At 28.8% G+C, this 13,881-nt stretch overlaps 1 protein-coding gene across 1 annotated transcript; it reads right to left on the bottom strand.

The window, feature by feature from the left end:
* Positions 1-1,860: 1,860 nt before the first annotated feature.
* On the bottom strand, positions 1,861-10,207 carry LOC108566001 (membrane-bound alkaline phosphatase-like). The gene is made up of 5 exons (XM_017925696.1): positions 10,045-10,207; positions 3,583-3,726; positions 3,136-3,522; positions 2,316-3,080; positions 1,861-2,255 (listed from the first exon to the last, which is right to left on the bottom strand). The coding sequence occupies exons 1-5, from the start codon at positions 10,121-10,123 to the stop codon at positions 2,065-2,067; spliced, it is 1,566 nt and encodes a 521-aa protein (XP_017781185.1). The 5' UTR covers positions 10,124-10,207; the 3' UTR covers positions 1,861-2,064.
* Positions 10,208-13,881: the final 3,674 nt, after the last annotated feature.

The following is a 13,881-nucleotide window of genomic DNA, read 5'->3' as shown; positions in this document are numbered from 1 at the left end:
AAAAAAAAAAAAAAAAAAATATAATTGCAATAATAATTTGCTGTAAATGAAAAATACAAATGTATTGTGTCCAACCATTATTATAATTTATAAACACACTATGTACGCTTTTTTTCATATAAACAAATATTAAAAGTATAAAGAGACTTCCACCAAGTCCCCGAATTGATTGATACAAGTAATATAAACAAATATAAACTCACTTCACCGTGTGTAAACAGTTTCTAGTGTTAGTGGTCATTCTAGTTGCATCTTAGTGTTGTTTGTGATCACAAAATTTCCAAACTTGTGTTCAGACATGTTATTTGTGTTTTTCTTTTGTGCAAAATTTAATAACACTTGCATATCTCCGAATAAAAAGTCAAAGAATAAAAATAACCATAGAAATGAAAAATCAATTATAATCGAGACCAAGTTATACTTTTTTTTCCGGCAAGGAACGCATTATCGTAATTTACATTAGTTTATATGGGAAAACGTGTTTTACTATACGATTATTTTACTATACGAGTAAAAATCCGGAAATTTTGGAACGGATTAAACTCGTTTAGCTAGATTCCACTGTATTACAAACATTATATAATTCAATTTTTTATTTACATTATGAGAAATCGTTTATTCTGTAATTTTATCTAACAAACATAATGTGAACATAGTGAATATTGAAAATTAATTTCTTATTTTGTTATAATATTACAACATAATACACAAAAATAATAAATTATTTCTTTAAATAATATATATTGGTTCAATATCGCTATGTGACAATTGATCTTTAAAATTTATTGTAAAATAAATGATGTTATCAAAATAATAGTTAATAATTATTAATATTCATTTAAATTACAGTGAATCCATTTTTTGTGCCGGAAATATTCCAAAATTTCATAAATTCTTACATATAATAAATAACTTTGTACAATACATTAGAGAAACTTTTTTTATTTACGAAATACATGAGAAAGTGCATCCAAATAAAATAAATAATTAAATTACACATGGAAACATTTAAAAAACATTTAATTTCTCATTGTACATATGGAGAAATTGCACATATATAATTCACTGCTACTCGTGTTAATCCAAAACGCGCATCTTCTTGTGATAAATTGGTTCAAAATCGACTAACAGAATCGTTTGAGCAGGTTGTACATATGCACACTGATTGAAAACATTACAATGGTGCTAAAGCCGAATTAATATACTGCATAAAAAAGGACCGCACTAAAACATGTTGTACTGTATTTAAGAAATACATAAACATTGATTGTTTATATAACAAAATATGTCATAAAATACTTAATGCGACTGATTGGATTATACAATAATTAATAATAAAGTAAACAATTTCACAACAAATATTGAATATTATATTTTGATGATTTATCCTAGGCAACCATCTTGTCTGATTAAATTTGAAATTATATTATAATACAAGTTTATGAAAGTAAAGCAACATGTGTCGCGGATTTTAATTAATTTGGTGACCAATTCCAGAGTATAGTTTATCAATCACACTATTTGCATATAAACAATTTTATACAAAAGTGAAGAATTTTTCTAAATATTAATTGTTACTCAAATATTTTTGTAGAAATTATAGAAATTGTTTTTTTTTTGTCTATTTGATACTATTCATATTTTGACTAAATAAAAATATTACTTAATAATGGGTACAGAATGGGACTTTTCTTAAATCAGCTTGGGTACTTAAGTAAATGGTTTTAAATGTATGTATGTAAAATAATATTGAAGAAGGATATACAATATGAGTTGTTTAATATAAATTAAATTTATTCTTAATCATTAAGTTTTAGATTTAATTAAAATTTATTAATAGGTAGACAAAAAAAAACTGGATTTGTTTAAATAATTTGTAATATATTATCTAAGACTCTATATAAATCTCATTCATGTTATTTAATATACATTTATAATACATTGTAGGAACTTTGTTGTTTTGGAAATCAGATACTATTTGCGTTCACTATTTAATCACCAAATTTGTAAAAGAACTGTTTCAATCATCAGAAATTACTTTGAAGAAGTCGAAATAGTACAGATTTACTGATCACAGAGTGTGACTCCGTCACCGACGCAACTTGCGTAAGCCATGATATGAGGAATAGCGTTCTGTTCGATGACGCCGCGGTAAAGATGAGCCCAGGGTCCGGTTGCGAAGATACCAACATCATCTCCACCGTGAGTTTCGGAACTCAACGGAGCCAAAGATGGAAATTTGTATTCTTTGTCCTCTGTAAATAAAAGAAGAAATTAATTGAAATAATTCGAAGAAGTAGTTTAAATCGCATTACGCATGTTATCTTCAGAGATATTGTGACGTTTGCCATCTTCTTCCTTCCTGTATCCTGGACCATTGGCATAGCTGAGAGTGGAATAGGGCAATTGGTCGTCGGCAATGCCGGAGATACCCAAAATGTCGTTTCCTCTTGTTGGGTAACCGTTTACGGACATGGTGTGAGCGTGATCGGAAGTGACAACAATAAGAGTGTCCTCGCTGTTGGTGAGTTCCTTGGCTCTGCGGATGGCGTCCGAGAAGGCCACGGTTTCGTCCAAAGCCTTATGGGCCTTGGTATCATGATGGGCGTGATCGATCCTACCGCCTTCAACGAACAGGAAGAATCCGTCATCGCCCTTCTGCAGAATCTTGATGGCTGCTTCGGTCATCTCGGCCAAGCTTGGGTCATCCTTGGTGCGGTCCATATCGTAATTACAATGTGAGCTTTCGAACAGTCCCAAAACGTAGTCGGTTTCCTCTGGAAGGTTCAGAAGATCATCGCGCTTCCAAACGTACTCGGCGTTTACTCCGGACTTCTGCTCCAACCAATCTTCGATCAAATTCACACCGTCGCTACGTTTTCCCTTTTGTCCTTCCTCATCCACGATTGTCTTCGGCAAGAATTTACCACGACCACCTCCCAAGATGACGTTCAAGTTCTTTCCGGTCTCTCCGTTGACTAATTGGTAGGCGATATCGTTGCACTCCTTGGGGTCGTCTCCGAGGATCTTAACATCAGTATCGCATTCCCATTCACGATCGGCAACGCTTGCATAAACACCTGAAGACATCAATCATTGAAAACTTTATACATCTGTTATATTGTTAATGCATACCTGAAGGAGAAGCGTGAGTTACCCTGGTAGTGGTAACTAAACCGGTGCGTTTGTTCTTCAACTGAGACCACCTGCCGATGGAGGTGACATGGGTGGATTCGTTCTTGGATGGTTCGCATTCGCTGTATGGAACACTTCCGGTAACACCGATGGTTCCCATGTTGGCCTTAATTCCGCACAAGTAAGCAGTGGCGGAGCAAGCGGAATCTGCAACCTGGGTGTCAACGCAGTAGGTCTTGGAAAGCCCAGTGTACGGGAATTCCTCGAAAGACAAATAGTTCTCTTCGCCGGTTTGTCCCTTCTTCTGACCTTCGTAGGCGCGGGCAGCAGCCAACGTTGGGATGGACATGCCGTCTCCAAGGAAGAGGATTACATTCTTCGCACGATCTAAGGAATATATGAACATTAATCACGCGAAAAAATGACACAAATTATGCGTTGTATTACTGGTGTTTTCCTTGGTCTGCAATTTATCATTTAAAATGAGCTGAGCCTTCTTTCTCCAAAATTCGGCGGTGTTTTCTTCGTCAGGTGAGACTCCCGGGATTTTCCTCTTGATCCTCCTCACCTCGTGCATACTTTCATCACCATCTACACAATACAAATATAATTAAGGAAAACAACAATTAAAACATATCAACATCTTGTAAATATTATTTTCCATTGTTTGCTATTTTCATAGACCGCAAAGTGACGAAAGGTCATAGCTTGGAGGCAAGAAGTTGCATTATTCATAATATATTATAAATATATTAATAATACAACACTATAAAAGATAACATATCCAATCCGAGTCTTTTTTTTATTATTTTATATTTTCATTTCATCATCTTCTAGAAATTAAACTGTAATTAAAATAAATGTATGTCTAATTTCTGGTTTATTCCCGTCTTATTAGCAATTTATTTTCCATTAAATTTCAAATGAAATATTAAGAAATTTAATTTATTTTTTAACCTTGCACATATATTGCAACACAGACATGTAAAGAATCGTAGGTACATTGCGAAACACCTCTATTGCTTTGTTTTTCTTTACTGTAGTGCGGTAGACATAGAGCAAATACAATGGTTTCTCGACTTTGTTAAAATGTTATTGAACTTTCGCTGATCTTAAAGCACTTTATATTTATTGCATCAAAACCGTAGATTTTGAAACAATATTTAATCTATAAATAAATTTATAATATTCAAGTGATACAGCAGTATTTTATTTCCTGTAACTTTATCTAATAATATTTCTTGATTGCGAAATCTCAAACCAAGTTTGATTTTTTGATAAATTTGATAACTGTCTGTTGTTTTCTGATCTAAGTTTATTGTAATAAGCAATAATTAAAGTTAATAGATTAATACTTTAAGTTCTTTTTACATGCAATATCTCCCATAATCTGTCTTCGATTAGTGAAAATTTCAAAAACAAACTAAATTTTTATTGTGCAAAATAAAAATAAATTCTAAAAAACTAGTAGACAAAATTATTCGTTTATACATAAATAATTGTATAGTTTTTCTTTCTAGTTATATAGTCATAGTTCCTCGATTAGTTCGGTTTCAAACTGAACAGATTATCCGCACTATGTGAGGTATTGTTATGTTCATAATCGACAATCATAATTAAATTAAATGCATGCTCCAATTTGAACTGTAACTAATATCACGTAAAACAATTAATTAGATTTGTATCTTTTATCAGTAATATTTTGTATCTATTTGAAGAGGGTTCGATATGGCACATTCAAATTGCAAATAATCGTATCTCATTGAAATCTGAATACAAAATCTTAAAAGATTTATCTCAACAATTAAAGTAATAAATTAATTACTTCAAACAATCACATAAATAATTATCGATAACGTATAAAAATATAAACTATACAAATTAACCTCGTGTTATCAATAACAGTTATTGTAATTAATGTTTAATTATAACTTTTCATATTTTAATAATATATTAGTCTTTATTTTTGCATTGATGACTCACAAGTGCAATTATCATTTAATGTAATTAACGACCTAGAAGGTAAGGTCAGGGAAATTAATTGCTAATTATATAAAGAGGAAGAAAATTAAATGTTACATGATCAATTATAAATGAATATAATGAGTAAAACGTAAATGTTATACTTTATAACTGATATTGGTATAATGAATATTTATGAGGATTGATAAGAACAGTAGGAAATAATGGGGAAAATTAAAGTTACGAGTTTTTCCTTATTGTTATACCCCATAAAATTAATTTGTTGTACATTCGCGTTTCGTTAACTGAACGCTTGTTAAATAGTTGTAAAGATAATGCAAGTTTTGCGCAATAAACTGTTTAGTTTCGGACACGAGATATGGAATATGCAAAACCACGTACTGAGAAAAAAAAGAAAAATATGTAGTTATACAATTTCCCAAATCGCCCGAAAGCTAAACGTATTTACTGGAAAACGGTGATCATACTAATCGTTTTATTTATGCCAAGAACATGAAATATGCATGACTTTGATTGTATTAGATTACATAATTTTGTTTTACGATGCAATAAAATATTCAAATTTATTCAGTTGTTGATAGGTGTAATAAGGTTTATGATTATGATTGCATATTTAAATGATTGACTGTACGTAATTGAATTGGTGATAACAACAAAGTTTATATCAAAAATTTAAATAAATTATTGGTTTATCATAATTGTGAAAAAATTGTGTAAATATTCTAAAAAGTAAGATTCTTCAGAAAAACGTCTGGTTTGGATCAAATCACATTTAGTAACCTCATGAAGAAGAAAACAACGTGCATTTTAGACTTTGATACTTTTCTATTACTGTAAAGCCAATATTTCCACTAAAGCAAGAATAAAGATATATTCTGCTTACGGAGAAGTTGCTTTAGCTAAATGAACTTTAGGAACATAATTCTCTAAATTTGGAGCTGATGATTTCAGCCTTAAAGTTCTGCTAGTAATAATGATGAAGACACTTATCGAGAATAAGCCGCACTATACGAAACGTGAATTAGCAGAGTTATTAATAATATCAAAAACAACTGTCGACGAACGTTTATGAAGCTTATATGAAGTTATAGAAGTTTTGCATAATTTAACGGACAAAAATCACGACAATATCAGCCCTTATATTTATTTTACAACTCAACAAAAATTGTTGGAGTCGGACAGTTTTATTTGTCCACCCGTAGTATTCACCAGACAATGTACTTTTGAATTTCTACAAATTTGGGCAAATTTCCATTAACTGCAAGAACGATTGTTTTTTAGTCGATATAAAAAACCAACTGAAGCAGTTTGTTTGAAAAAAAACTAATAAATTTAAGTTGTGTGAAAGATGAAAAAAGGTTTATAGATCAAAAAATGGTACATACATAAAATGTATATATCTTTATATAAAAGTGTTGACTTTTAATTTTCGTGAAAAATCGGCACGAACTTTTCGGACAATACAATACTTAGTAGAGTTATCACATTAAAATGTACGTAACACAATTAATAAACATATTTGTATACAATTTAATTAAAAAATATACTAATTTCTTTGATGAAAATTTAATATAAGTAATTTGATGAATTTATTGATGAATTTTAGGATGCAATATCTGATCTTTAGATCCATTCGTACAATAACCTTCGTTAAACGGTAATTCCTTTCAACCGGTTTTTCATTTCTTATGTAAGATTACAAAGTACGAAGTAGGTTTTGCACAGATGTCGATAAAAAGAAATATATGTAACCCACTGACATACAAAGTCAACGTTCTTCCCAAAAATCTATAAAAAGAAATTGCGAGTCTACAATCCATTATATAATGGCAAGATGTAATTGAAATGTTGGATCATCAATCACGATGATTGTAATTATTTTATTTTGAGTTCTTTATGTCGTCCTTGTCTCGAGGTTTACCTTTGATCAAATCGGAGGACATGACCTGCGGTCTGCGCTTATAAATATTTATCCATTATTGTGTGCAAGAAGTTAAAGAAGTACAACAAGAAACGGCAAAGAAAAAATAACAAACAAATCGGAACGGAATGGAACGTTTGACCCGAAACGTGCTCGCAATGCACAAAACTATGCAGTCGGATAACGCGTAAGTATCGCATTTGCATGTTGATTTTCCACAATTTTTACGTATACACACAAACACATAACAAATAATCTGCAATAATATAAAGGCAGGTGTGATTTGTTATTCACTGTTTATAATCGCTTAGGAAAAAGGAATCCAATTAATAATAATAATATACGATAATTCGAGTTACAGGTGAAACCTATTGTTAAAATGTCATTAGATTCTTTACAGTTGCCGCAAATTAAGTTCTTGCGTAACACGAAAGATTCTATTTAGAAAGATGATCAAATATGGAAATTATCTAAATTTTTTGTGTGTGTGTGTAATTATAATTCAATTTGTTTATTTTATTGCAAGTATAATTGAAATTTATTATAATTGTTCATTAGATATTAAAACGATTATTTTATCATTAACCACAAGTAATAGATCCAAATCTATCTAAAAATTCTATATAAACTAAAATCATTGTTTTTTTTTTATTTCAACGTAAATAAGTAATTACTTTTTGGTGTTCTTAGAACTTCAATTACTTTAGAATAAACGCTTTAACTGTAATTACATAACCTGTTCGATGGTTATTAGTATGCTTTCGACTAGTAATTATATTAGACTAAATTTCTTTTTTTTGTCGTTATTATTTAGCTAGCTAGTTTTTCTGAAACGTCACACGTTTCTTTAGACTTTTCTAACTGTTATGATTTCTACACTAATCTCTATGTTCAACATAAATGAAAGAATACCATTTGGATTTTTAGATATTTATAATTAATAATCTTCTTACAAAATCATATCAATAAATGCATATTTCGTACATAAATTAAATGTATAATTATTGAAATTTACTGTAATGATTTTCAGACTCATTTCTTTATTAAGCATGTGTATTGTACGGTAAAATTTGTTTATTGAATGATTAATTAATTAATTTATACTTTATTATCAAATTAAACATATTTTCTACAAATTTAAAATTTAATACAGATTCAATATAATGTTCAAAAACTTTTATTAGTAAATGTATTAAAACCATTAACCATTCAATACATATTCAAATATAAAATGATAACATTTTATTAATTATTTAAATTTATTGATTTTTACTTTATTATGGAGTAAAGTACAGGTATTCCCCGACTTACGAACTCACGGACTTACGAACAAAATTCTAAAAGCTGTAACTTGTAACAAGGAGATATAGAGTGATAAAAAAGTTAACTGTCCCAACAAAAATTGTTAATTTTTTTAATAATTTATAATATTTTTGGAAGATGTACTATATGTATTGTTGTATTTGTTTCTTTTGTCGTAAGTATTTTGATTATTTTAATCTATTTTTAAAAATTATGCAGTCAGTAATACGGAATTTAAGATATATAAAAGTAAAAACCATGATAAAATTCCCCCGACTTACTAACAAATTCGATTTACAAACAACCCTTTGGAACGGAATTAGATCGTAAGTCGAGGGAACCTCTATAGATACAAAAGGCGGTTGATTTTTTTGATATGTTATAATATCTCAATAATTGGAAAAAATATCTTGAAAGTTGTAAATAAATGTATTGAAATTAATGATTATGTAAAAAAATGTAAGGTGATACAATTAATTTTTCATAAAGATATTTTACAAAATGTGATACTTTGTAATTCAAATTGAATATACAGTAATCACTATAAATAAACAATGGTACATTGATTAGAATGAATAAATTAAAAACAAGTTGGGCAACTATTTAATTGTAAGCAAATATTGATAATTATCTATTTGACAATGAAATGTTACTTATTTTTTTTATTAATTTGAGTAAATTATACATCTTGGCAAATAAAAGTGATTAACAATCGATTATAAATAATGAAATAGGATTTCGAAATAATCACTGATAATAAATTAATAAGATTTAATTTCGTACACGTCTCATGATCAAAGAAGAAACTTGTTTTTTTTTGGCGAAAATGTATGTATTATATATCAGAATTCTTCTGAATTTAATAAGTGATTGAATAATATAGAAATGTATCTATATATAATAGTAAATAAAAGTGATTTGAAAGAATAAAATCAATTATTATAAATGAAACTAAAGAATTTAAGAATGTTACTAAAAAAATATTTCAAACAACTTCTTTTGTCATATTATAAATATATATATTTTTCTTATTACATTCAGTAGAATATTGAAACATTATTTTATTTTTTATCAAATCTTATACATTTTTGATAATGTTTAAATTTTTTCTCCAATTTCAATCAAAAGTTGTATAAATGCAATTAGTAAAATTAGTTACAAATCTTGTAGATGAACGAAAACTTTTTGTCTTATGAATAAATATTATAATTTTATTAAAGACAATCAGTTATGTTCTTCTAATTATTTCATTACTTAATATGCATTTAAATCAATATTAATAATTATGGTATTAATATAAATCATAAATCAAAAAAATCAAATGCTTCAAAGTGCTATTGACCATAGGTATTTCTGCCCGATTTATAATTATTATGAATGAATATTGATTCTCCTATTTATTCAGAAAAGTATTGAAGTATTAACCAAAAAATATTATAATTTTTTTTTAATTTGTTATTGCAATTTTTGTTAATTTGTAATAAATGTTATTTAGCAAATAAAAGTGATAAAAAAGTCAATTATCAACAATAAATCAATCATTTCAAGATTTTGAAATGTATACTGATAATAGATTAATTAGTTTTAATACCATGATATAGCAAAATAAAAACAACTGTTAATATCGTAAATTTCAAATAATTATAATTCAAATTAACACTTTCTTTTGATGAATATTATTTCTAAAAAAAAATGTTTATTACCTTGGTTATTTTCGACTCCTGGCCTGGCGGAAACCAGTTGAATCGCGACAACGGCGATGACCAAAGTTTTGATCAGCATTCTTACAAAAAAAAAATACTATAAAAGTACCAACGTCTGTTCTCTTCAACGTCGGATAAAGACACCGGTGAAAAGTTGCTTCGCCACTAATTATATATACACCTTTACGACAAGCATTATCAGCGACGCGAATGCCGCCGTTCCTCGCTCTGACCCCACCCCCCGCCCTCCCTTCACTTCATTATTCAAATACAACAAAATCCGCACTATATTTTCTCTCTCCTGTCTTCGCTTCGTTTCTCTCACCCTCTTCTATCCCCGCATCAAACTCTCTTTCTCTATCTTCCAAACCAATATCACCACTATCTCTTCCCGTGAATAGCCATCGAAATGATCCGTGAAACGAGTAGCGCGATAAGCCTTTGCATCTCACAATGGATCCGTAGATAATTGCAAAACAATGGATAATAAAGTACAAGTAGTACATAGCTGATTTACCTATGTATTCCACGTTGAACTAAATTTTTTTATTAACTTTATTTACGAAATTCGTTTCGTGAGGACACCATCATCATAAAAAAAGTTATTGTATTATTTCACCAATAAAAATATTAAAGTAAATTTTGAAAAAAAAAAGTTATTGAATTAGGTTGCTTAAGCAGTTGCGGATTATCCATTAAGGCAATGAGGCACGTGTCTGGTAGCCCCACATTTTTCTATAGTATTTAAAGTAGTTGATTTTTTTAGTATTCCACGAAAATATTTTGTCTAGGAGCCTCAACTATCCTTAATCCATCACTGTGCATAAGAAAGAAAAATTGGAAGTTAATCAAGTGTGACTAGGAAAGCCCCGATCATAGCTCGATTTCGAAGCGGAAATAAAGGCCGTGATCTAATTGTACAAGAGATTTGAATGCGACCTTGCATATATACATGCAATGTATATTACATCAGTTGGTGGTACTTCTTATACTTCTTGTTTACTCGAATCTCAATTTCCAGGGGATTTCGGGTATATTCCACATTTGCAAAGTACCTGCGTGCTTTGCATTTGACCGCAACTTTAATTATATGTTTTTTACCTACCTGCTACACGTATTTTTAGATATACAACTCGAGCTGTATCATTTATTTAAAATGTATTCTATTGTAAAGTCTGATTGCATTATAAAAAATAAATTTTGTTAATTTATTATTCGTAATGTAATTTGATAAATAACCTCAACAATGATGATCGAATGATTTAGATACATAATTTGTAAAGTGGTTTGTTTGAGTTGTTAAGCTATTTTTTAATAGGTTTTATATCTTTAAGTTTTTTTTTATGCAATTCATCTGATACTTCAGATCTATTGAATATATTGGAAATTTTTATATATTTGAAAAATATTGGATATATACCAGTAAACCAGATTTTTTTGATCAAATCTTTTTAAGTACCTATTTTTTATAACTTATTATGAAAAGTTTTTTTTATAGATCTCTTGCATTAATTCACTATCAAAAATGATATTTTTAATAGAAAAAATAAGAATTTCGAAGGTTTTTCATTTTCAGAAACTTCCAACTTGTCATATTTTAGTAATATTCTAATATTAAATTTGTTGCCCAGAAATATTTACTAACTTTTATTTGTTAATTTTATAAAAGTTAGTTAGTTTTATAAAAAAAACATCTAATACTAATTTTATTTATAATTTCCTTGTCGAAAATAAATCAATTTATGTCATAGTTTTCAAGTAATTGGTGATACGTATAAAAAATATACAGTGGAACCTCGTTTAACGAGCATAATCCGTTCAAAAATTTTCGAATTTTCCCCATATAAACTAATGTAATATACGATAATTCGTTCCAATTTGGTGTCATTTTTCTTACAATTTATTTTGCTCGTTAAACAGTAAGTTGGCCAGAGAAAATTGCAAATTATTTAGAGCAGATATCATGGAATTACCATTAACTTTCACGAAACGTTTTTCCACAAATGCACGTCAGTAAAATATCTTTTAAAACTCGTTAACCGTGTACATCGGTTATGCAGCCACAATAACATAGTGGAAGGTGATTTCCAGTTTACCCAAATGTTCGTATACGAATATTTTTGAATATATTTAATTGTATTCGCGTGAATGAATGCGTTGCATACAAATTCAAAAACACATTTTTATTCATAAGTTAATCAATATAAAAAAGTGTGTTTATTCATTGATAGAGAGAGATAAATATTGTTAAAGATAGTGAAAAAAGTATAATAATAATATTGGTTTGATGGAAAAAAAAATCGGTTTACATAAACGGATAGCATTATGTTAGTTTTGAAGGACAATGTTATCATTGTTTCCTTTTGTCATTTGAAAGATGTCACTTTTAGCTTCCTTTAAAAATCAATTGCAAGTAATTGTCTTTGCAGCTGTTAGTTTAGGGTAAATTTTAACAGGGGTGCAAAAAGGAAAATTTGCGACATTTTTTTACTTTTTTATTTCAGTAAAGGTAAAAAAACTGAGGCTCATAAAGCAATTTGTAAAGTTTATGATAATGATTGTTTAACATAATACACTTATCAGAATTGGTTTACATATCCGTTTTGAAGATTTTCACTCAAAAATTACCATCGACCTTCTGAAGTTTATGATAACCAAATCAATGTCGTAATTAAATAAGATATAATATAACTGAAAATCATTTAAATGTCTTGGGCTCTTTAATTGAAAAAGATTCAGCTAACACAACGATTCAATATTGGAAATATCCATTTCAAACTCAATGAAATCGTTACTTTTTTTTTTATATAAATCATCACTAGTAATGTAAAATGGATCGCGTGATGAAACAGCACAAACCACATCTAAATTTGAATTGCAATTTGGTGGGATTACAAAGATGTTGTGTATTTTGAGGTGCATCCGTCAATTCAGATGTTTACTATCAACAACTAATGAAACTGGAGGAAGCAGTCAAAGAATATCGACCAGAATTGGCAAATCGTGTTTCTCCAAAACAATGGAAATCCTTACACATCTTTGGTAACTCGTGGAAAATTATTGAAGCTTGTTTGAAAAGTGTTGTTACATCCCGCATATAGCCCTGACCTTGTACCATCAGATTACCATTTATTTCGCAGTTTGCAAAACTCCTTGACTGGTAAATCTTTACTAATTATGATAACGTGAACCAGCAGTTTTATAAGCGCGGAATTATGAAGTTTCATACGAAAGTACTTTCAATTATTAAAATTGTTGATGTTATTTTTTATAAATAATTTAAAACTGTATCTATTATATATAAAATAATTTTAAATTATTTAAGGAATTATTAAAGCCGGATCATGTGAGATATTGTTCTATATTCAAATGAATTATAAAATATTAGATTTAAAATAATATACAACGTTTTAAACCATTTTGCTGTGATTTATTATTTAAATATCATATCAAATACATTAGGTATGTGTGTTTACATAAAACTTAGTTGAAAAAAGCGAAAGCAAACTTTTTTCTTTAGATTAACATTATATCGTAAATCACATTGTTAATATGTATTTACTTTGGTAATCGCAAGATTAGAGCATCAAATAAATTAACTATAACTGATAGTTGATTGGCCTTCAACAAATGCATTACAATTATACTGCAAATATATATAATTTTAATCAATGATAAAAAAAACAACAAATTTTATTTACAAGGAAGACGAGCATGAATATGGAAATAAAAATTCAATAATTTATGTTCTGCTACCAGACAAACGTCTAATTTATGGCGGAAGAAATATAACCACAAGAATCTCAATAAAGTGGGATTTCAGTATTGCGTGATAAA

This window comes from Nicrophorus vespilloides, unplaced genomic scaffold (assembly GCF_001412225.1).
Source record: "Nicrophorus vespilloides isolate i.1.1-1 unplaced genomic scaffold, Nicve_v1.0, whole genome shotgun sequence".
NCBI lineage: Eukaryota > Metazoa > Arthropoda > Insecta > Coleoptera > Silphidae > Nicrophorus > Nicrophorus vespilloides.
This window is presented reverse-complemented; position numbering and strand designations above follow the sequence as displayed.

What these genes read in the sequence shown, in the direction of transcription:
- LOC108566001 (XM_017925696.1), bottom strand. Translation starts at nt 10,123, where the DNA reads ATGCTGATCAAAACTTTGGTCATCGCCGTTGTCGCGATTCAACTGGTT. An exon ending in AGGAGTCGAAAATAACCAAG is followed by an intron (nt 3,727 to 10,044) that starts GTAATAAACATT and finishes TGTATTGTGTAG; the next exon opens with ATGGTGATGAAAGTATGCAC. An exon ending in GCAGACCAAGGAAAACACCA is followed by an intron (nt 3,523 to 3,582) that starts GTAATACAACGC and finishes TATATTCCTTAG; the next exon opens with ATCGTGCGAAGAATGTAATC.